Raw genomic sequence first — 24,492 nt, forward strand, 5'->3', positions numbered from 1 at the left:
TGAAAGAAAAGTGAGAATCACTCTCAAGGTTCCAAAAATAATCACTCAAAGCTTAATTTATTTCAATAGAGATTACAACTTATTTATAGGAAACTAAACTTGCTCACAAAACTAGATATTTATTACATTGAAAATGATAAAACTAGTGCATGGAGGAGAGAGAGTGTTCTTGAAACAAGCATTTCTTGCATGTAAGAGAGAGAAAGTTTTCATGCAATTAATCATCCAATTTTCGTCACTCCTTTTGGACAGCAAAGAAACCACTTGTTTATAACTCTTTTTGGGCTAATAACTTGATAAAAGTGAGCTGGACATGTTACCTGATTATTTTCCATGTCCAAAACTTCATAAATCTGCCCAATATCACATCACACTACAAGAAAACAGCGGTTTTCTGACGGACGTTCCGACGGAAAACGAAATCCTCGGAAAATCCCGAGGAATTTCCGAGGATATTCCGAGGAAACACAAAATTTGGTTTCCTCGGAATTTCCTCGGAATATACCGACGGAATTCCGAGGAAATATCATTCCGTCGGAATATTCTTTTGGAATACCGAGGAAAATTGTATTCCTCGGAAAAAATCGATGAATTCCGAGGAAATATTATAGACGTTAGAGAGCCGTTGGGAGATTTTAAAAATTCCGAGGAAATTCCGACGAACTAGCCGTTGACATCGGAATTCCGTCGGAATTTCCTCGGTCTGTCGGAAGGATTTTAACTATAAATACAAGCACCCCTCTTCCTCTTCATTCATTCCATATCTTCATCCTCCCTCTCACTCTCTTTACACACGAATTTGATTCATAAAAAACATGTCTTCTTCAAATTATTTTCGTTCTTGGATCGATCGACCTCATTTGGATCCGAACACGAGATTGCTTACGGAAGAATACCAACGAGGTATAACCGAATTCATGGGGTTAGTTCACCGACAACCGGAAGCAAAAACAGGTATGTTAAGATGTCCTTGCTCTAATTGTAAAAATAAAAAGGTTATTAAAGAGTGGGATGTTTGGACTCATCTATATTTGAGTGGGTTTACACGAAGTTACATAATTTGGTATCATCATGGGGAAACTGATTATGAACATGGTAGTACTAGCGAACCTCAGCCAGAGGTTAGATTAGAAGAACCAATTAGAACAGATGTAGATTATGGTGTAGGTACTGACCAGATGGTAAATGATCATTTTAGAGGGGAAGATTTACCCAATGCCGAAGCTAGGAGATTTTATGATATGTTGGATGCTGGAAAGCAACCATTGTACGAAGGTTGCAGAGATGGTTATTCAGCTTTATCATCTGCTACAAGATTGATGGGCATTAAGACGGATTATAATTTGGCGGAAGACTGTGTGGATGCGATTGCTGATTATGTAAAAGGTATTATACCCGAAGATAATGTAGCTCCTGGCTCATACTACGAGGTTCAGAAACTCGTAGCTGGTCTTGGTTTATCGTATCAGGCAATAGATGTATGCAGAGACAACTGCATGATTTATTGGAGGGCGGATGAACAGCGGGTTTCATGCAAATTTTGTGGGAAGCCTCGTTATAAAGATACGAGTCGAAGAATTCCAGTGCCATATAAAAGGATGTGGTATTTGCCTTTGACGGAAAGGTTGCAGAGGTTGTATATGTCTGAACGCACAGCGCAACCAATGAGATGGCATGCGGAGCACTCAACAGATGGTGAGATCAAACATCCTTCAGATGCAAAAGCGTGGAAGCATTTCCAATCAAAGTATCCCGACTTTGCGTATGAGAGAAGAAATGTCTACCTTGGATTATGTACTGATGGTTTACGCCCGTTTGGCAAGAGTGGAAGACAGTATTCTCTATGGCAAGTCATTCTTACACCATACAACCTACCCCCAAACTTGTGCTTGCGACGAGAGTTTTTGTTTCTCTCGATTCTCGTTCCCGGACCAGAGCATCCTAAGAGATCACTTGATGTGTTTCTTCAGTCACTAATATATGAGTTGCAACAACTATGGGCTCAAGGTGCTGAAACATACGATGTTTCGTATAAAGAAAACTTTCAAATGCGGGCACTACTAATGTGGACAATAAGTGATTTTCCAGCATATGGTATGTTATCTGGATGGACAACGCATGAAAGGCTATCATGTCCATATTGTCAAGATAACACTGATGCTTTCCAACTAAAACACGGAAGGAAAACGTGTTGGTTTGACCGTCACAGGAGATTTCTACCACCAGATCATCCATATCGTAGAAGTAGGAATTTGTTTACGAAGAACAAGAGGGTGTTTGACAGTCCACCTCCGGAAATTCGTGGGAAAGATTTGAAGACACAACTTAGAGATTTTGGTGCAGAAAGGACGCCAGAAGTCGGTGGACATGAGCGTTTTCCGGTAGATGGTGTTGGAGACCTACATAACTGGCACAAAAAAAAGTATTTTCTGGGATCTGCCATACTGGGAGGATCATCTACTAAGGCATAATTTAGATGTCATGCATATTGAGAAGAACTTTTTTGACAATCTCATGAACACGATCCTTAATGTTCAAGGTAAAATAAAGGATAATTTGAAGTCAAGACTGGATTTAGTCGATATATGTGCTTGTTCAGAACTTCATGTTGATGAGAATGGTAGGGCTCCTTTTCCCATATACCGACTTGATGCAGTGGGAAAGGATGCGTTCTTTGATTGGATTTCAAACGATGTGGAATTTTCAGACGGTTACGCATCTAATTTGCGTAACTGTATCGACAGAAAAGAAGGAAAGTTTACTGGCTTGAAAAGCCACGATTGCCATGTAATGATGCAGCGCCTCCTTCCTTTTGCCTTCAAGGAACTATTACCACGAAATGTTCATGAAGCAATTGCAGGGATAAGTGGTTTATTCCGCGATTTATGCACGAGATCAGTGACTCTTGAAGGTATTGAAAATTTGAAGACTAACATAGCCGTGATTCAGTGCAACCTTGAGAAGATATTTTCTCCCTCATTTTTTGATGTTATGGAGTATCTTGTCATTCACCTGGTAAGAGAATTGGAACTTGGTGGTCCTGTGCAGTATAGATGGATGTATCTGTATGAGCGGTATATGTTCTATTTGAAGAAGATGGTGAAAAATTTAAGTAGGGTGGAAGGTTCTATAGTCGCACAGATGATCAATGAAGAAACTTCAAACTTTGCCGAGTACTACTTTCCAGCAGAAGTTCAGACCAAAAACAGAAGACCTGCTCGGCATGATGATAGAGGCGAACAGGCAACATATCATTGGAAGGTTCCAGACATTTTCAGAGACGTTGGACGACTTAGCGGAAAACCAAACGACCGTCGACTTACTGATCAGGAGCGCAGTCATTTGCAAACATATTTACTCACCAACTGCGAAGATGTTCTTCAATATGAGAGGATTTCCTTGGCAGAAAAGCGGTTCGAATATAGATACGCCACAGATGACGAACTAGAAGAAATGAAGCAGAGAGAATTTGGTGGATGGATGTTTACTTATGTGAGTGCTGGTTTGGCCAGAGGTGAAACATTTGACGATTGGATACGCGAGATGGTCGTTGGACCAAACTTTGTTGTGAAGTCATATCTGAGATTTTGTACTCGAGGATATGCATTCACAACTCAGAAGAGGAGACGTTCGAGTACGACTTATGATGCTGGTGTTTGTTCTGCATCAGGAGATGATGTATACTACGGACACATAAATGAGATTTTGGAAATCAAGTATTTGGGCATGGTTGGATTGCGCTGTACTGTTTTCTATTGTGATTGGCACGACAACACTCCAGATCGAGGTGTGAGAACAGATGCATTTGGTGTTACATCAGTAAATTCGAGACGGAAGCTGCAATATTATGATCCTTTCATTCTTGCTTCTCAGGCCGATCAGGTTTGATATATCAAGTACCCCCGGGTAAGGAACAGAGATGATCCATGGGTTACTGTTACAAGACTCAACCCGAGAGGCCGAGTTCAGGCAAGTTCTGAGCTAGAAGACCCACTACAACCAAGCACATCCGGCAACTTAAGTGCAACAGAAGATTTAGGTGGAGTTGGCCTTGTAGTCGATTTAACCGACTTCGGAGAGGAAGCCGTCGTTCACGTAGAGGATGAACCAGTGATTGGAGAGTTTCACCAAGATCCAGATTCAGATTCATCTGGTGATGACGATTCGGAAACAGACTAGCGTCGACCTTTTTTTTTTTTTTAAATATATTTTCCTCGGAATTTCCTCGGAATAGATCTTCTCGATTTAGGGATTTGATTATACATTCCTTTTCCTCGGAATCTTCTCGGAATTTTCCGAGGAAATTCCGACGAAGATAAGGTTTTCCTCGGAATTCTCTCAGAAAATTCCGAGGAAATTCCGAGGAACTTGGGGTTTTAAACCGAATACAACTTTTTACGGATTGAATAACACATATATAACCTTCATTAAGTGTCTTAACCAGATTATGATGTTTGGAACTAGGAAATTTGGTGTTTTACCCAATAACAAACACTTTTACGATTGCATGAACATAAGAGAAACACTTATACACTTTAATAAACGGTAAAGGGAATACTTTCAATTATTTTTGAAATTTTGTTATTTCATGGTTTTTGATCATCTATACAAAGAATCCTCAGTGGTATGCATTATAATTGTATAAGAAATGAAATACGGCGAAAATAATCGATGTTTTAAAACCCCAAACCCTGGTTCCTCAGAATTTCTTCGGTAATTACCGAGGGTATTCCGAGGAATCCTGATTCCTCAGAATATTTTCATTTAACCGGGTAAACGAAGCCGCCAAATATTTCGCGAAAATTGAATTAAAGATTTCCGAGGAAATTCCGACGGAAATATAAAATATTTCCGAGGAAATTCCGACGGATAGTTTCCGTCGGACGCCTCATAATATTAGGGCGAGCCCGATCTTCTTCCCCATTTCTCTCTTCCTCTCCGCGCCGTACAGTCTCTCCCTCTCGCGATTTCCGGTGACTCCACTCTTCTCTCTCGTGATTTCCGGCGAATCTGCCATAATCCTCCCCCATAATCATGTATGAACCCTATCCCACTCTCTTAGGGTAGATTTTTATGGTTTTTAAGTAGATTTGATGATTTTGGAATGAGATTTATAGATTTTTGTTAGGTTGAATGGTAGGATTGTGTAAAATCGAGTTTGATTATGTATTTCACTTGATTTGGATTTTTTTTTTGGTTTTTATTGATTTTGTGGTTATAAAAATCGAATTTGTAATTATATATATATATATATTCAAAACGTTTTTTGTATATAAAATCTATTTTTCGCATTTTAAAATCATTTATATATTTATTAATGATTTTTAAAATCTATAAAACTTTTTTTGTGATTAAAAATCATATATATAATATTTAAAATCATTTTTTGTGGTAATAAAACGTTTTATGTATTTTATATATAAAATATAAATTTCTATATTTATTAAACATTTTTAATATTATTAAAACTATTTTTTGTAATTATTAAACATTTTAAATATTTTTAAAACTATTTTTTGTAATTATTAAACTGTTTTTGGGATTTATTAAAACTATTTTTTTAATTTTTAAACTATTTTTTATTTATTAAAACTTTTTTTGTTAATTATTAAACTATTTATATTTTTGTGATTAAAAACTATTTTTTTAACTATTTTTTATTTAAACAGTTTTTTTATATTAAAATTATTAGAACTAATTTTTAATATTGTTTTTTTTTAATTTACAAGTCTAATGATGATCAGATCCGGCCTCGCCAGCGTCGTAGCCGGGGTGGTATGGGGAGCCAGTCTCGGGGTTCGTCCAGCCATGTTCAGGATTCCGTTTCGCCCCACAGCTCCTACCATACATCTCCCTCTCCATTACCGCTCCTGCTGCTCCCGCTCCCGCTGCTGCACCCGCTCCTGCTCCTCCGGGTCCTCCGGGAGTGATGAGTGTTGCGGAGTTGGTTCGACAGCCCGGTCGTGACCATCTTCCCTATCTCACTGAGTATCCACATGGACATGGTCAAACATGGTAATTAAACTTTTATTTTTTTAACTATTTTTTATTTAAACTGTTTTTTTATTAATAATTTGTTTTTTTTATTAGGTTCAACCGATCCGGGAACGGGATCAGCGCATGGATCAACCGTATGATGTACTCGGCCCTCGACAAGGGACATCCGACTTTCACTGACTTCCCTCCCGAGAAGCAGCATCTGTGGTTTCGTCAGTTTGCGGTAAGTATTCAAATTTTTTACTTATATTTTTTATTTATTAAAACAATTTTTTGTAATTATTAAACTATTTTCTATATTTCTTAAACTTTTTAAATATTATTAAAACTATTTTTTAATTATTAAACTATTTTTTATTTATTAAAACTTTTTTTTGTAATTATTAAACTATTTTCTATATTTATTAAACTATTTTTTATTTATTAAAATTTTTTTTTGTAATTATTAAACTATTTATATTTTTGTGCTTAAAAACTATTTTTAAACTATTTCAGCAAGAATTCAACTGGAATTCCGATGATACGCTCTCTATCTATCACCATTTTGTCCATAAAGTTATGGACAACTATGGGAAGCAGATGTACGAGTGGAAGAAGAAGTGGGAAGTAAACAATGTAGTTTTTAATTTATTAACAATTTTTAATTTATTAAACTATTTTTAAATTATTAAACTATTTTTTTTTTAAATTAAAAGGTCCCAAAGTCGATGAACGACACGGTCTGGAAGGAGTTGTGTGTGCATTGAGATAAGGAAGAGACGAAAGAAACTTCTTCCACCAACTCCAACAACCGCAGGAGCGACCGTAAAGGGAAGGGCATCTACAAGCATAACTTGGGTGCTCAATCTATTGCCACTCTGGCGGATCCCATGATAAGTTCAACCGCTTTTTCTTCAATTATTTAAGTTTCAGAATTTTATTTTTTGTGCATTTTTTCAAATTTCTAATGTTTGTTTAATTTATTCTTTTTTCAAGGCGGAAGAAAATGAGGGCGACCCGGTTGATGATCTCGCCCAAATGAAAATGGCGTATACCAACAAGAAGACCGGCCAGATTGATGATGGTCTTGTGAGGGACGTGGTCGACCTGGTCCAAACTCAGGTGTATGACGAAGTGGCTCAGCTTCAAACCGATGATGACGATTCGACGGCTTCGACCAACTTGTCCCGGGTTCGAATCAACGAAATCGTTGAATCGGTAAGTTTTTTTTTTTTAAAGTTCAATTTAATTATTTCTTGATTTTTATTTTATCATCAATTTATATTATCTAAATTTGGTTATTTATATTTCAGTCGGTTCCAAAGAAAAAGGGACGTTTGGTCGGTTTGGGTCGTCGCTCCCGGTCGGCTGCTCCTTCTTCTGCACCACCGCCATATGTTGATTGAGAAGTTCTTACGGCTCAGCTGAAGGACAAGGATGATCGGATATCCGCGTTGGAGACTCAGATGGCAGCTCAACAGGCGGGCTATGAGACCCAGAAGAGGCTGAACGAGCAGATGATGGAGATGATGAAGAGGATGTACCCGAACGAGGTGTTCCTGAACATTCCAGACCTGTAGTTTTTTTTTTTTTACCAAAAACTCGGAATGTTTTATTTAACTTCGAATATTATCTACTATGTTTTAATGTTTTATGTTTTATTCAATTTTAATTTTAATTTTAAATTTTCGAATTTAAATTTTAAAAATTTTAATTTTTTTAAAAAATTAATTTTTAAAATTTTTTTAATTTTTTTCGAAATTCCGAGGGAAAGCAGTTCCTCGGAAAATTCCGAGGAACTTATTTCCCTCAGAATTTTCCGAGGGAAGAAAGTTCCTCGGAATTTTCCGAGGGACTAAAATTCCTCGGAATTTTCCGAGTGAAGAAAGTTCCTCGGAATTTTCCGAGGGACAGAAGTTCCTCGGAATTTTCCGAGGGACAGAAGTTCCTCGGAATTTCCCGATAAACATTCCGAGGAATATTTCGTCGAAACTTCCGAGGATTGGACCATCGGAATTCCATCGAAATATTCCGAGGAAGGCGTCCCTCGGTATATTCTGAGGAACCTTCCGACGAACTTTGTGTCCTCGGAGTTTCCTCGGAATTTTGTTTCCTCGGAATTCCGAGGAAATATGAATTTCCGAAGAGATATTTCCGAAGACTTTTTTCGTCGGTATGTCTTTGGAATTGCGTTATTCCGACGATATTTCGACGATTTTTTCCCTCAGTATGCTGATGTTTTCTTGTAGTGTCAGTTTCATTAGCTAAATGACTAGTGGTTCATATAAATAGCATTGTTCATTTTATAAACTCTGCGACTAGTGGCAGTGGCAGAAAATAAAATTAGGACAGAAGCAAATTATTTGGTGTTCTAAATAAAAACAGTTGCAACGGACAATTAGAGACATGAAAACTGAGTTGTTTTGTTTGTACAGCATCTGTGGTGGCCATGATTGTGATTCTGAGACGATGCCGCTAATTTCGGCGTTTATAAAACGAAGCGCTAATAATGTTTGATTTTTTCCACCTAGTTTCATAAGCTAGACGATGTTTGGTCGATATATATTATAGTTTTATAGAGTATAGGTTATAATTTTAAAGATATGGATTTTTTTTTTTGAGAAAGAACTTGATATAGATATTATTTCCATTCCAGTTTCGAAGAACTTATTTTCCAAAAATTAGCCAATGTTTATCAGGAAAAAATCTAAAACCAAATTACTGCCAAAAGAAAAAAAAAACCTTTGGCAAGTTAAACCAATATCGTTTTGCTGAAAGATTTTGAGTTATTAATTCATGAAGTGAATCATGTTTTCTTATATGTAATTTCATAGGATCAAACTTAAGCGAAGAAGCATGCATAAATAACCTATGTTGGATGGTCTAGGCTCTAGAGCATCTTTAATTTTTTTTTGTTGTTGTTGTTGTTGTTAAACTTGGGACTCTCTAAACTTTGAGATCTGACTCCATATTTCACTCGGTCTTAAACTTTCAACCCACTGTTTTATATATACAACACGTTACATGTGTGTAGAAGAGCACATGACCGTACAACTTATGGAAGTACATAAGTAAAAAGTAAGAAATAGTGGACGGAAGTGAATGGATTTTTTTTTTCTTTATGATATATGATTATTCACATAAAGTAAAATATCTAAAGCATAACAAGGCTGGTAAAATATATGCTTTGGTTGTTTGTGGTTAGCAAAATACTTTCTGTTTCTGTAATTTTTCAAAAATTTCTTCAAATTTAATACTAGATTTTATAACTATGTATGGTTTTTACTGTATCAGTTATGTACATTAATTATTTTGTTTCTCTTCACATGATAGTTTTCATATATGTTTCCTAAAAGAGTTTCTCTGCTGTTTCTCTAATCAGTATAAAACGTTATTTCTCTATCCCAATTTAAATATCAAAACATTTCTGCAATCAAACAATCATTGTATTAACATAGTCATCTTCTTCTTTTTTCACAAGTCATGGCAAAACTAGTTTGTACGTATCTGTTCTTCTCCATGATTGTTATGTCTGGTAAGAATTCGCATGGCTTGAAATACAAACATCAAATATTAATTCTTGAAATCGATGCGTCAAATCGTTTAAGCAAAGTTTGTCTTACAAATAAAACCTGCTAAAAACGAAACAGGTGCTAAAAACGAAACAGTTGATTAGATTTACAAATATCAATTGACATCTACCAGACATATATTTAGAATTCTAGGTTTAGATATTTTCAACTAATCATTTGCTCAAATAAATATGCTAGTTCGTTTATATAATAATATATACTTAAGTTCTTTGTTTCAAAAAAAAAATACTTAAGTTCTTTATGTGTTGTTAAAAAACTATACTTGAAATTACATTTATAAGCTCTTTTAACATGTTTGTTTGTTTTTAGCCTTTTTGGCTTTGCCAATTGCAGATGGAGCGGATACAAGAATGTGTATTGTGGTCGAGAAGCTGAGCAAACCATGCACTTTTCAAGAATGCCAACCACTTTGTATTCAGAAATACAGAGGGACTGGCGTTTGTCTCGGAAATAACAACTCTAATTGCAAGTGCAAATATAATTGTTAAGCTTAATTATGTGTAATTTGATGTTAAACTAGACAGAAAATCTTTATTGTCACAGGAATAAAATCTTTTTTATATATATGTACAAACCGAGCGGTAAAACACAAAACGTGCATTTTACTAATTCGAATATGCAAATATACGTCCGATCTCAGTAATAATCAGGGCTAACAAAACGTGGGTTCAAGGAAAGCCTCATCGGCACAACCACTAATTCAGTAACTAAAAATCATAGAGACAGAAGAACATTTGATGAAAAGAGAACTTTAAATTACGCAGATTGGATGAAAAAATTATAACTCTCGGATAAAATACGTAGAAGAAGAGGGCAGAATTGATAGAGATAAAATAAAAAATTTATAAAGGTTTTAGTTTCTGTTGTCAACTTATAACCTTTACATCAAAACAAATTTGATAGAATATAAATGAAATTAGTTCATATGTACATTTTATACAAACGACGAAAGTGAAAGTAAGCTCACATAAATCATGGCACCTCATTAATTTTGTAGTTAAACTATCACGTGCCCAGATATGATAGGTTTGTGTTTCGTGGAAGTGGTGGTGATTGTGTGAGAGACGTTTGAGGAATATTGGTTTACATCAATATAAATCTGTTTATAGTTATCATCAGATCTTCTAATATATAAAATTTGATTTAAAACCCTGGTCAATTCAGTATAAATATGATTAGTATATTGTGGTATTATTTTCTTTTAGAAATGATATTTAAAACAGAATATGATTTCAGTGAAATGTTTTTTTTTTTTGCAAAATGCAAGTACACAAATAAAAAGTAAGAAATAGTGAAAGGAAGTGAATGGATTTTTCTTTCTTTATGAAATTCACATAAAGTAAAACAGCTAAAGCATAACAAGACTGGTAAATTTTAGGCTTTAGTTGTTTGTGGTTAATAAAATACTTTTCTGTTTTTAGTTTTTTATTTTTCAAAAACCATTTTGTTAGTCAATCAAGATTTTTGAAAAAAAAAATCCTTCAAAATTTAGTGCTAGATTTTACTGTATTGGTTATGTAAATAAGTTATTTTTATTTTTTTCATATTATAGTTTTCATATATATGTTTCCTAGAAAGAGTTTCTCTCTATGTATCTCTAATCAGTATAAAATGCTCTTTCTCTATCCCATTTTCAATATCAAAATTTTCTGCAATCAAATAATCATTGTATTAACATAACCCTCTTCTTCTTTTTTCATAAATCATGGCAAAATTAGTTTGTTTGTGTCTGTTCATCTCCATGCTTGTTCTCTCTGGTAAGATTTCGTACGGCTTGTATTTCATTGAACAAGGAACTATACAAGCATCATATATTAATTCTTGAAATTGATGCGTCTAAATCGTTCAAGCAAAGTTAATTTGTTTTACAAATAAACACTGCTATAAAATAAATTAATCAGTTGATTAGATTTTACAAAGATCACTTAACATCTATCAGACATATATTTATAATTGTAGGTTTAGATACCTTTCAACTAATCATATTTAAATAATATATGCTTGTTCGTTTATATTATAATATATGCTTAAGTTATTTATCTGTTGTTACAAAGTATACTTAAATTACATTTGTAAGCTCTTTTAACATGTTTGTTTGTTTTAGCATTTTTGGCTTTGCCAAGTGCAGATGGAGCGGAGATAAGAAGGTGTAGTGTGGTGTTGAACCTAAGCAAGCCATGCACTTTTCAAGAATGCCAACCACTTTGTATTCAGAAGTACAAGGGGACTGGCGTTTGTCTCGGAGATAACATTAAGAACTCTAAATGCAATTGTGAATATAATTGCTAAGCTTAATAATTATATATAATATGACACAAAATCTTTATTATCACATGAATAATAATCTTTTTTTTTTTAATATAAACCTTGCGGTAAAATACTAAACATGCATTTTGCTAACCAGATCCGTATATGCAAATCACGGTTGAATAAAATATGTCCAATCTCGGTGATAATCGGTGCTAACAAAACGTGGCACGAGCGGTATTTGTGTCATAATCAAACCAAAATAAATAATCTCGGATCACGGATCTTTGAGTCCGACCAAACTCAAGTAGATAATGCTAATCTTTCTCCAATTTTACCATCTTTGAAATTATATTCTCCTCCAAATTGTCTTTCCTTATTTATTTTTTTTCATTTGTGGCTCCTATTCTTATATCTGTTAAGCTACTTTAGTATCTAGTCATCAAGTTGATTAGTAAAAGGAAACTGGTTAGTTCTTGAACATGGAAGGTCTCTTGATGTAGCTAACACTCCTGTGTTTGTTTGCTGTATGTGATTTTGTGCTTAGAAACGTACTTGTGAAAGAGGTCTTTAGATGTTTGATTATGTAATGTCACGATTGAAAGGACAAGACTTTGATAGCTATTTCTGCTTTAGTGACATGTTTAATGCGTTAGATGGGTTCAAATAGTTGATCTCTATCTTTAGTTGATCATAAAAATTGCGTCTTTCTGTTGCGACAAAATCTTATATGTTTTAGCAGAGTCTCGATGGCGTGTCCTGATAGCATATGTTATTTGGTTGCAGATATTATTAATCTACAACCTTTAATAAATCACCAATTATGCTTTGTCTTGTTTTTTAAAGCTATAGCAAAAAAAAATGGTTGTATAAAGTCTTATTTTCTAAAGCCCCATATTTTTTGTCTTAGAAAATATATTAATGTAGCAATCAATTTTAAAGCTACATCACTTACAGCTAAATGAAAAAATCATAGAGCCTAAATTCTACAGTAAAGTTTCTATAGTTACCGTCCAACCAATCACCCCCTATAATAACTCACTGCCACCAATAACCAAAGCTTATGGTACTTCGTGCGTCCTTGCTACAACACTCTCTCAGCTTGGCTTAGCTTCTCCTATCCACATTACTTTGATCCCCGAACTTGTATTCAAGCATTTCCGTTCTTCTGGACACGGCTCCTTGGAGCTCACTTGTGTTCATGCTTTTGTATCTCTGGAGCAGAGAGTTTCTAAATGCTAACATTACTCATGGTGGTTATGAAACGAACCATGTGGTTGCCACGTCGCTTCTAGATATGTACGCGAAGTGTGGGTCTTTAAGCTGTGCAGAGAAGATCTTCTTGAGGATTAGCCGTCACTCTGTGATCTCGTACACATCTATGATCATGGCAAAGGCAAAGCACGGACTTGGAGAAGCCGCGCTTCAGCTTTTCGACGAGATGGTTGCGAAGAGAATGAGGCCTAACTATGTAACGTTACTCGCCGTGTTACACGCTTGTAGCCATTCGGGTTTAGTCGCTGAAGGACTAGGGTACGTGAACTCAATGGTTGAGAAGTACGGTGTGGTTCCTGATCCGAGGCATTACACTTGTGTTGTTGACATGCTTGGAAGATTTGGCCGTGTTGATGAGGCTTACGAATTGGCGAAAACTATAGAAGTTGGAGCAGAGCAAGGTGCGCTCTTGTGGGGAGCTCTTCTCTCAGCTGGTAGGTTGCATGGAAGAGTTGATATTGTTTGCCACGCTAGCAAACGGTTAATAGAATCGAATCAACAAGTGACGAGTGCGTATGTTGCATTATCCAATGCCTATGCTGTAGCTGGAGGGTGGGAAGATTCAGAGTCTCTTCGTTTAGAGATGAGACGTGGCGGAAATGTGAAAGAGCGAGCTTGTAGCTGGATTGAGATTAAGGATTCGGTTTATGCTTTTCACGCTGGGGATTTGTCGTGTGATGAGAGTGGTGAGATTGTGAGGTTTATGAAGGATCTGGAGAAGAGAATGAAGGAGAGAGGACACAGGGGAAGTAGTAGTATGATGACAAGTTCATCGGTTTTTGTTGATGTTGATGAAGAAGCTAAAGAGGAAATTGTGAGTTTGCATTGTGAGAGATTGGCTTTAGCCTTTGGATTGATACATTTGCCTGAAGGATCGACGATTAGGATTATGAACAACTTGAGGATGTGCAGAGATTGTCATGAGGCTTTCAAGCTGATCAGTGGGATTGTGGAGAGGGAAATTGTTGTTAGAGATGTGAATAGGTTTCATTGCTTTTAAGGATGGATCTTGTACTTGCCGTGATTTTTGGTGAATTTCTTTAACATTTCTTTAACTTTTTTGTTCTTTACCCACATGACCGTGCAGATTTTCTTCAATACTAAAATATTTTAGGTTATACAATAAAATATGTCAATAAATTAATTTAATTTGGTGTTATATATTATCTAATTTTATAATAATATTTGTGTGACGTATAATATTACTACTATAAAATTTCTAAATTTTGTATTTTTGTAACAAAATTTATTTTGAAAACATTATTATGTAAAAATATTAATTTACATAAATTTTGTTTTATTTCTAAATTTGAAATATATATATAAAAATTAAATTAAGTTGAACCTACATAATAGAGAATTTGGTATATAGTGACTGATTAAACCAATTTAGTATAGATGCTTAAATAATAAAAATAAACAGAATTGGCTTTTAATTCAAGTGAATACACATACGTTAATAACAATAGACTAAAGTCTTGTATATACGATATGAATAAAGATCAAATGTTTCATCTATGAAGGGAAGTGTAAATTAATTGTATTACATGCTAACATCAGCCTATACGGTCTAGTCAATCTTAAGGTATTGAAAGTGTTTCTTTTCGTGAGCATTATTGAAGAACCTGTTCTCTAGTATTATAATGTTAAGTTATAACTTTTTGAAACTTGGGAGTTACTCCACAGGCTTTCTACCTCCCGTGGGCAATCCTAGCACTCGATCTTCTTGGAATCATAGCTGGACATCTGTACTACTTCTTAACAGTCCTTCACCCTCTCGCCACCGGAAAGAACTACCTGAAAACCCCTAAATGGGTGTATCCTTGATTCAATTTTATGACTTGTTCCAAATTGTTTCTTTGAGTTTTGGTAGTTTTTTTTTTGTGATCCCTTGACTGTCTCAATAGTAATAAACTGGTAGCAAGGTGGCGAACAGGAGCTCTAGTGGCAGCTCGAGAAGCAAGTGGTGTAGGAGCTGCAGTAGGAGGAGGAGGAGGAGGAGGAGGAGGAGGAGGAGGAGGAGACAGAGCTTATTCAAGTGCTCGTGCCCCACCAGAGAGCTTAAACATTGCATTCAGAGGTCGATCATATCGTCTCACCGACTGAAATATAAACCCTCTCGTGTTTCTTGGTTTTCAATCGGCTTAATCATCCCAAATCTTTGAAAAAAGCAATTCCACTAACAAATAGGAGGTAGCTTTGTGTGTTATGAGCGGTACACTTTTAAATATGAGCAATCCATTGAGAGGCTTTTGATTCAATGTTGTATTCAAATGCTGAGTGCCCTTATAAATGATCTCTACGAGAAACTTGGTCGTCAAGCAACATTTTAACCTAATTAAATTAAATTAAATTTCAGTGATTAATAATGGATATCGAGTGAACCAGATGAAATTTCATGACACAACAGACGAGTCTGGTCGGACAAGATATGACTTGTTATTAACTGACCAAAAATATAAAAATAAAAACATAATTGATTACGAGTAATCATTTATTCCCGCGAAAATTTCGTTGGTGATCGTTATTAATGATGAAGCTATAACAAAGGCGAGACGTAAGCAAAAAAAAGACTAATGAAATTATATTTTTGAAAAAGTAGGGCTGAGAATTAGTCTATGTTATCGAACGGTTGAGAATCATTCTTTGCCGCATAGTTTTCCGCTTCCCCTATTTATCTAGAGGACGACGTCCCAACGCTGCTCATAACATATAACGTAGAGAAAAGAAAAGAAGAAGATAGGAAAAGATGTCGTGGCAAACTTACGTTGATGAGCATTTGATGTGTGATGTTAGAGATGGTCAGGGTCATCACCTAACCGCTGCAGCAATCGTTGGTCATGACGGTAGCGTTTGGGCCCAGAGCGCCAACTTCCCTCAGGTATATATGAAGATTTTAATAATGCCATTGTGTATCGAGATTCCCTTTTAATGTACAGCATAGATTCATATTCTTGTAATTACATTCGAATTCGATCAATCTCTATCTTGTTCTTGTGTGTATAAGCGCATTCACTTCTTGTGTATTATTTTAGATAATGACATATATCTTCTTGGCACGATTGAAATAATCCTTACTCTGTTTATGATATTGTTGATGATAGTTCAAGGCACAAGAGTTCACTGGTATAATGAAGGATTTTGATGAACCGGGTCACTTAGCCCCCACAGGGTTATTTCTAGCAGGGGCCAAGTACATGGTGATCCAAGGTGAGCCTGGTGCTGTAATCCGTGGCAAGAAGGTAATGTAACTCTTCGATTTGCTTCATGATTGCACATGTTATCCCTATATATATGTTTATGTGCATTATCAATGAACATTGTATTTTTTGTTGTTGTTGGTTTGATTCGATAGGGAGCAGGAGGCATAACCATAAAGAAAACAGGACAATCATGTGTGTTTGGGATCTATGAAGAGCCCGTGACACCAGGACAGTGCAACATGGTCGTCGAGAGGCTGGGTGATTACCTCCTCGAACAAGATCTCTAAGCCACCACCTCATCAAACTAATATATAGGATCTGGTTTTTGGTTTCTGGATTCTCTCTAAGAAGCTGAAGCCTTAATCAATGTCTGATTCTTAAAAAATGGTTTTCTTGGTTTCATACATTTCATTTTGTTTTTTTTCTTGCTTAACATATTTAATTAATTTTCTATTGCTTTTTAACCAATTGCATTTTTCTTTCTACTGCATCCAAACTCGGTTGTCATATGTAGTTGGACATCGATCTAAAACATAAAAAATTATTACACTGCCAGTTTTGATATTGTATAAATTTTGACATGTTTCATGAGCTTTAACTCAAGAACACTCCCTATTACATCAATTGTTTACAAGAACAAAATATAACTAGTTTTACGTTTATAACTGAATTTGCAGCTTAGAAACCACATTATATGATTTAGAAGTAGCATACTAGACTTTTCTCCGTCCGGTCGAGAAAATCATTCTCTACACGGTTGCAATTAAACAAAGGCATTATTAAGATTTTTTTTAAATAAATTATTTAGGTTATAATAAGAAAGCAATAACACTTCTATAAAAGAGAGAAAAAAGATCTTACCAAGAGTTGCTGAATTGAATGTCCCGATACTATCTTTAGCATTCAAATTACATGTGAGAATTGTTTCATTTCGACTATCACTTAGAATAGTTAAATTGGTTTTCATCTCCCCAATTTTAACTTCTTCATCCTAATTTCCTCTGTTAACAAGAAAACAAAGTAAGTATTGCTATTTTCTAGAGCAGCAACAACGAACTCTATCGCCGTCTTGTGAGTTCCAAAATCGTTTTTGACAATAGTGACATCAGCATTACTATTGAGAACCTACCAGAAAAATAACTGAAATCATGCAAATAACATAATTTTCACATTGTTTTTTAATTATTATCATGTTATAAATATTTTACTAAACGTTATTCAATTTTAATTGCTTATAGACGATAGAAATAAAAAGAGAAATAAACAAAATAAAAATGTGACATAATTTACTAAGAAAATAGTAGGGACTAAATGGACAAAGGTGGAGCAAAAATGAAGCAAATTACAAGCACAGATAAAGAAAATTATAAGCTTAATAATACCAAAAACGAATAGCAAAATATCTAAAATGGTAAAGTAAAACAAAAAGTATGCTTTGTATTTGTAACCAAACTAAAAAGGTACTAGTGAGAAACCAAAAGGTAAAAAGTATCCTTTCAATATTTTGTGTGTGTTTTAGGTTTTACCCATATTTTAAAAAAAAAGTTTAACAGGGATATTAAAATATTAAACTGTAAGATGCATGCATGTATTCAAGAATTCTTAACCTAATATATATATGAGCTTTTTAAAAGATGATGTATGTTTTAAATTCAGTGTTATTTCATGTTTTTGTTTTTGTTTTTTCAACGGTCATAATAATAAATAGTTATGGTATATATATGATATTCAATGAATTTAGTTTCTTTTGCATTGTCTTTAATTAAGATATTGTTTTGCAAAATATTTTTTTTAACTTTATTGTAAAAGCATTTTAAACTAAATAATGTGTTAGTTATTGAATTGGTGTATTGAAACAAATATTTGAGAGGATGAGTGTCTTTTTTTTTTTAGAAAATAGAGGATGAGTGTTTACATGAAATTTTTGATGGAACTGTTAACAGTTTAAATGAAGAATTTGTTTTATCAACTTTAATTGGAAAATATAAATAATTAAAAGTTATTGTGGAAAAATCATTTCTATTCCCATATGTCTATATTATGTTCTAACAGCTCATCTAGTTGTCGAAACTGATTTTATTCCATTTAACACAACATATATATATTTTTGACTTATATACTAAATCTTCAATATGTGTATTTAGAACTTTTGAAAACGATTAAAATGACTAAAATTGTTAAAAATATCATATTGAAGATTTTGTGATCAATGTCTAAAAAATTTTGTTATAAAAATATATATTATTATAAACACATATGAATAGAAAATTTGATTTAACAGATATTCAGATTAAAAATATACATATATATTAATATTATCTACAGGTGATCGTATGCGGTCATAGGGGCAAACTCAGTGTTGTATGTTATATGGTGAGCCAAACGAGACTCGGGATCATCTATACTTCACATGCCCTTACTCATTCACAGTTTTGCTGAAAGTGGGAGGAGGACTGCTCGCAGATCAAGCATCTCCTGATTGGACAGACACACTTAACTACTTGCCCCGGGGAGGCGGAAACCTGATGGATTAGATACTCTTACGTATGGTGTTCCAAACTACGGGTTACTACCTTTGGAGAGAGAGAAATACCAGGAGACATGAAGGACCTTGGATCCCTCCAGACTTCCCGACTCATTACCAAAGCAATGAAGAACAAAATATTCCTTAGGATACAAATTTCTACACAAGTAAGCAGGTTTCTTGCACAGATGGTTCGAAGTTACATAATTCTTTATTCTCTCGGGGGAGAGAGGGGGGGGAGGGTTGGGGTTTGTAGTTAATACGTTCCTACCTCAGGGTTCACGAGAACACAATTCATATTTGTAAATATGCTTTTTGTTGATCAATAAATTTTATATTTCAACCAAAAATACGTTCCTACCTCAGGGTTCACGAGAAGATAATTTATATTTGTAAATATGCTTTTTGTTGATCAATAAATTTTATATTTCAACCAAAAAATATTATTTAAATAAAATATATCAATATAATAATCCAAAATTATTTTATTTCAAAAAATTTAAAATATATATCATACTTTATATGATAAAATTTACATATTTATATAATTTTAATTTGATCAAATCACTAAAATATATTTTATATTTTATAAATATTTTATTTTTAATAAAATATTTTTATAGTAATATGTTATAAATACTCGCTCCGATTTATTTTAATTATCGTTTTAGAGTTGGACCCATAGATTAAGAAAATATTTAATTTTACATATTTCGAGAATAAAAACATTAACCAGTAAAAAATAAATTGTAATATAAAGTCAAGAAATTTTGTATTGAAACAAAAATTTTGCTCTAGAACAACATTTAATTTGAAACAGAGGAAGAATCTCACAGAGTTGTTATTTAGTTAATTTAAGGAAATGAGAACTTTACAATTAAAGGGTGGTTAGAAATAATGGAATATTTTTAATTTGTGCATGGCATTGAGCATATCCGCATTCACCTTGTAAACAATGATGGGCATACATTTCCGGTTTGACCGGTTCATTCTTGTTTTCTATAGTGGAGATAGTTGCACGTAATGACACATCACATCCATATTATTAAAAGCTTGTTGCGAAAAGGGGTTTCGTTCTAACTTAAAATTTTTGTTATAAAAAATACAAATTATTATAAACACATATGAATAGAAAATTCTATTTAACCGATATTCAGATTAAAAATTCACATATATATTAATATTATTTAAATAAAATATATCAATATAATAATCCACAATTATTTTATTTCAAATTTTTTAAAATATATATCTTACTTGAATTGATAAAAGTCTAATGTTATAAATATTTATTTTTTAATAAAATATTTTTTTAGTAATATGTTATAAAATACTCTCTCTATTTTATTTTAATTGTCGTTTTAGAGTTGACCCCACAGATTAAAAAATATATTTAATTTTATATATTTTTAGAATAAAAACATTATTATCAATGCACTTAACCATATTTTAATCAATAAAAAATAAATTGGAATATAAAGTGAATAAATTTTGCATTAAAATTATAAAATAATACTTATTTTGAAACAAAAATTTTACTCTAGAATAACATTTAAATTGAAACGGTGGAAGAATCTTACATGGTTGTTATTTAGTTAATTTAAGGACATGAGAACTTTACAATTAAAGGATGATGGGCATATATATATATATTTTCTTGTAACTTATGTTGGGCATACAATTAATATCCTCTGTCTTCACTATGATTTTAGGAATTTAAAATCTACAGTATTTGTTACATATGTCAACTCGATCTAGATTAATTATTTTTTACAACAGCAAATTATGGAACCAAGATTCTTTGGAAAATAGTCGAGCGTTTTCAAAAGTACTAGTTTTATGAATTTTCCTTAGTTGATCCTTATGCTCTTTATTTCGCTTAATAATTGAGATTGATGTTACATATTAAGAGTTTTCCATTATCACACTTAATATTATCAATCAAATTAGTCATGTTCACACATAATTTATTTAAATATATATGTATATATTTCTTAATTATTTTTAACAAAAGAATATATATTTAAGTATATAAAATCTGATTTAATATATTTTGGATATGGATCTGAAAATAATCAATATCTTTAAGTATGTAAAATCTGATTCTGATCTATTTGGGAGGTGTTATTGGTTTATACATTTTGACTGATTTAGAAATTCATAGAGTATTTATAAATCCAAGTAAAATATGCAAATCCGGAGATTTTCCCTCGGATTTGAGTCTTTGTATTTTTAACTAAAAAATCCAAACAAATCCATTCAAATCTATTATAAAATCAAATATATTAGTAAATCCGTACGATTGAATAACACTTGATTTGATATAGAATTTATGAATCATTAAACCAATAACACCTGATTTTAATACAGATTTGAAAATCACAAAACCAATAACACTAGATTTAGTTCGGATTTTCAAATCCATTTTACTTGGATATCCGAAATATTTTGGTTTGGGTCGAATTCAGTTCTGATTTTTTAGATACTAAAACTTTGATTTTTTTTGGATTTTTAATAGTTTTGATTTGGGTTCATTACTATGTTTTCAGACAAGATTTGGTTTGGTTCTTCGGTTTTGAGTTTTTTGTCCCGCCTAGTTGTAATGACCGGATTTTAATATTATTGAACTTCTTGTTATGAGTATAGTGTTATTATATGTCAAAAATAAATTTTGTTTGAATGAGAAATGAAAATTTAATAAAAGTTATTTGTAAAATATTCATATTAAAAATATGTGATGAAAATTTTCTTCTGTATAAAAGAGAGAGAATAGATCAAAGTTTAGTAGTGGAAAAATATATTTGGACCAAACCTAAATTTCATGTTTTGAAATCTAGTAAATGGGTCAAGAGATTAATAAATAAATTAGACTTATTAGGCCTACTTTTATTTTTATTTTATCTTAAAATTTGTGGCTAATAAAGTTGAACCAAAATAAAATAAAATAAAATATCTTTGCTAGTTAAATTGGTCAACGTGAATTAATGGAGATAGTGCATGAAAATTTGATTTGATTTGATTTGTAACTTACATCTAAATGCACATCCATATAATTATGATGAGAATATTTCGCAATCTGCATTTTTATTGCCTACATTGAAGATGACGTTAGGACGGTGGCTATATAAAGCTAGAATCATCTCATTACAAGACCACTCATCCAATGCAAACAAAAACAACATTCTCTTACATTTTTTTCTTTTGTGTTTGACATTATAACATAGTTTTATGTTCCACTTTTCTTGATTCTGCTATAAGTCTTTTCCATTACGGATACGGTACATATGTTATTATATATATTTTTTTATTTGTAGCTTTTGTTTTAGGTATCAAAATTGCTCATCTACACGCTTTTTTTATATAATTTCCTTAGTATATATTATTTTCGTGGTCAACTGTATACACATTCAAAACCAAATCTAGAATCTGTATAGGTTTTTTTAATATTTGTATTGTACGTACTGAGATTTTCTATGGGTTAATTTGTTGAATAACTATATTGAAAGAAAATATTAGTTTTGTAGTAAGAGAGTAGAGAGAGATAGGAAGAAAAAGAAGGAGAGAGGGAAGAAAATGGTTAGTTAGTGAAATATAATTTTTTTGTTGGTTATTGGTTCAAATTTCCCATTTTCTAAGTTGTTTTGATATATTTTTTTGGATAAATCTTCATTTTCCAATAATTTTTTTAATGTATAAATAATTAATCTATTAAGTCTTTGTGCGTTACGTAAACGTGTTTATTTAACCATATATTTATCATATTTCTTTCCACAGACTCAACCGCAACTTTGGCCGGCGATCATCATGACTTCGGAAGAAGTTGAACCAACCCAAATAAACAAGACGGTTCCTGAGTCACCGTCGTCGTTTCCATCGCTACCAGACGAAATCATAGAGAACATTCTTGCCCGTGTCTCGAGATGGAAGTACCCATCGCTCTCTCTCGTCTCAAAGGGATTCCACTCTCTCTTATCATCTAGGGAGATCTACAAGACGCGATCTCAAATAGGAGCCAATGAAACATGCGTCTATGTCTGGTTAAAGTTGCCCGGTCATCCTTGTGCGAGCTGGTTTAGCCTTCGGACGAAACCTAATAATCAAAATCAAACCAAGCAGAGAAGGAAGATGAGGTTTAAGCGCGACCCGAGTGGATTTTCTGTTGTTCCTATAGCTTCCTCTCCTACCGATTCTTTTCCCGAACTATATTACACCAAAACGGTTGGTCCGGAAATCTACATAATCGGTGGACCCTACGTTAACAAACCGTCTTCCTCAGTTCGGATCTTCGACTGTCGGAGTCACACTTGGCGTGATGGCCCTAAGATGACCGTGGCTAGAAAGCATGCCAATACAGTTGTACTCGATGAGAAAATTTATGTGATGGGAGGTTGCGATATTGACGCGTACTATGCCAACTGGATTGAGGTATTTGACGTTAAAACTCAGTCATGGGCAGCCTTTCCTGGGCCGGGCGTTGATGAGTTATGCAACCACTTTCGCAAAAGACGTTGCTATAATGTTAATGTGTTCGAAGGGAGAATTTACTTACTGGCAGGTGATATGGAATACACTTACGAGCCGAAAGATGGTACATGGAAACTTGTCAAAGAGATATCGAGTTTCCTATCCGATGATTCCGTGTACGCTTGGAGTGAGATTGGGAAGGTAATATGTTGTCGCACTCGCTCCGGTTATTTAATGTGGTCTGCCTCTGAGAATGAGGGTAGAGTATGGAGAGAGATTAAGGGTTTGAAAAAATTGCGTAGGCACCCTACAAGAGGTTTAAATCTTGGGTATGTGTTTGCACTGTTGGACTGTGGTGGCAAACTTTTAGTTATGTGGTATCCTTATCGCATTTCTGGTATCAGAAGCAAGAAAATTTGGTATGCCAAGATTTCTTTAGAATCAAGATGCAATGGACGCGAGGTGTGGGGAAAAGTTGAGTGTGTCGATGTGCTTACGTTTCCTGTCGAATCATATGAAGGGTTGGATTGTTTAACTGCTTCTGTTTGATGTCTCTTACAATGCTGTATGAGTTGTTTCTTGGTTCTTTTACTTTTAAAATGCTGTTTTGTTCTTTTTTTTAATAAAGGTTTTGTTCTTTGAGAGTTGAGAAGCCGGGTTTTTTCCTTTAATGTTAAACATTTATGCTTTAATCATATAGTATGTGCAATCGCATTATTTTACTCTTATGCCACAATTTTTTCTTTATAAGGATTGTGAATATCATTAATCAAAATGAGTGAGTTTGTAGTAGCAATCAAAAATACCAAAATTATCTCATTTTAAACTTTTTGACAACATCAAAAATACTTTTCCATATTACAACGAGCTTTAACTATGTTCATTGCCTACATGACAGAAATTTTCTAGATAAAAACAAATTTTTCTTTGATTAAATCTGTTCAAAAAGAAGCCACTTCATTAAAATTTGCTCTATAAAATTTGAATTCAAGTTTAAATGGTACATGGAAACTTGTAAGAGAGAATTCAAGTTTCGTATCGGGTCCCGTACAGGTTTGGGGTCAGATGGGGGATATAATATACGGTTGCACTTAATTCGGGCATTTAATGTGGTCTCGCTTTGAGAATGAGGGTATAGAGGTTTAAAAACTGAGAGACGGTTTGATCTGGTTGAATGTGGTGGCCAACTTTTAGCTATGTGGGATCCGTA

The 24,492-nt window shown here is 33.6% G+C and overlaps 6 protein-coding genes across 6 annotated transcripts; all 6 read left to right on the forward strand.

Moving 5' to 3' along the window:
• Window positions 1-7,930: 7,930 nt before the first annotated feature.
• On the forward strand, window positions 7,931-10,163 carry LOC103861886 (defensin-like protein 163). The gene is made up of 2 exons (XM_018657577.2): window positions 7,931-9,511; window positions 9,879-10,163. Exons 1-2 carry the CDS (start codon window positions 9,460-9,462, stop codon window positions 10,055-10,057), a joined length of 231 nt encoding a protein of 76 aa, XP_018513093.1. The 5' UTR covers window positions 7,931-9,459; the 3' UTR covers window positions 10,058-10,163.
• Window positions 10,164-11,239: 1,076 nt separating this feature from the next.
• Window positions 11,240-11,890, forward strand: LOC108871303 (defensin-like protein 163). The gene is made up of 2 exons (XM_018657618.2): window positions 11,240-11,326; window positions 11,674-11,890. Exons 1-2 carry the CDS (start codon window positions 11,275-11,277, stop codon window positions 11,856-11,858), a joined length of 237 nt encoding a protein of 78 aa, XP_018513134.1. The 5' UTR covers window positions 11,240-11,274; the 3' UTR covers window positions 11,859-11,890.
• Window positions 11,891-12,956: 1,066 nt separating this feature from the next.
• LOC103862146 (pentatricopeptide repeat-containing protein At4g15720-like) lies at window positions 12,957-14,209 on the forward strand. The gene has a single exon (XM_033287295.1). The coding sequence runs from the start codon at window positions 13,018-13,020 to the stop codon at window positions 14,089-14,091; it is 1,074 nt and encodes a 357-aa protein (XP_033143186.1). The 5' UTR covers window positions 12,957-13,017; the 3' UTR covers window positions 14,092-14,209.
• Window positions 14,094-15,197, forward strand: LOC103862147 (derlin-1). Its single transcript, XM_033287436.1, has 3 exons — window positions 14,094-14,102; window positions 14,778-14,908; window positions 14,999-15,197. Exons 1-3 carry the CDS (start codon window positions 14,094-14,096, stop codon window positions 15,195-15,197), a joined length of 339 nt encoding a protein of 112 aa, XP_033143327.1.
• LOC103861887 (profilin-3) lies at window positions 14,460-16,773 on the forward strand. Its single transcript, XM_009139597.3, has 3 exons — window positions 14,460-15,972; window positions 16,196-16,333; window positions 16,447-16,773. Exons 1-3 carry the CDS (start codon window positions 15,841-15,843, stop codon window positions 16,579-16,581), a joined length of 405 nt encoding a protein of 134 aa, XP_009137845.1. The 5' UTR covers window positions 14,460-15,840; the 3' UTR covers window positions 16,582-16,773.
• A 5,849-nt stretch (window positions 16,774-22,622) lies between these two features.
• LOC103861888 (F-box/kelch-repeat protein At5g39560) lies at window positions 22,623-23,831 on the forward strand. Its single transcript, XM_033287437.1, has one exon. It carries the CDS (start codon window positions 22,623-22,625, stop codon window positions 23,829-23,831), a length of 1,209 nt encoding a protein of 402 aa, XP_033143328.1.
• The last annotated feature ends 661 nt before the right edge of the window (window positions 23,832-24,492 follow it).

Source organism: Brassica rapa, chromosome A03 (genome assembly GCF_000309985.2).
Source record: "Brassica rapa cultivar Chiifu-401-42 chromosome A03, CAAS_Brap_v3.01, whole genome shotgun sequence".
In the NCBI taxonomy this organism is placed as follows: domain Eukaryota; kingdom Viridiplantae; phylum Streptophyta; class Magnoliopsida; order Brassicales; family Brassicaceae; genus Brassica; species Brassica rapa.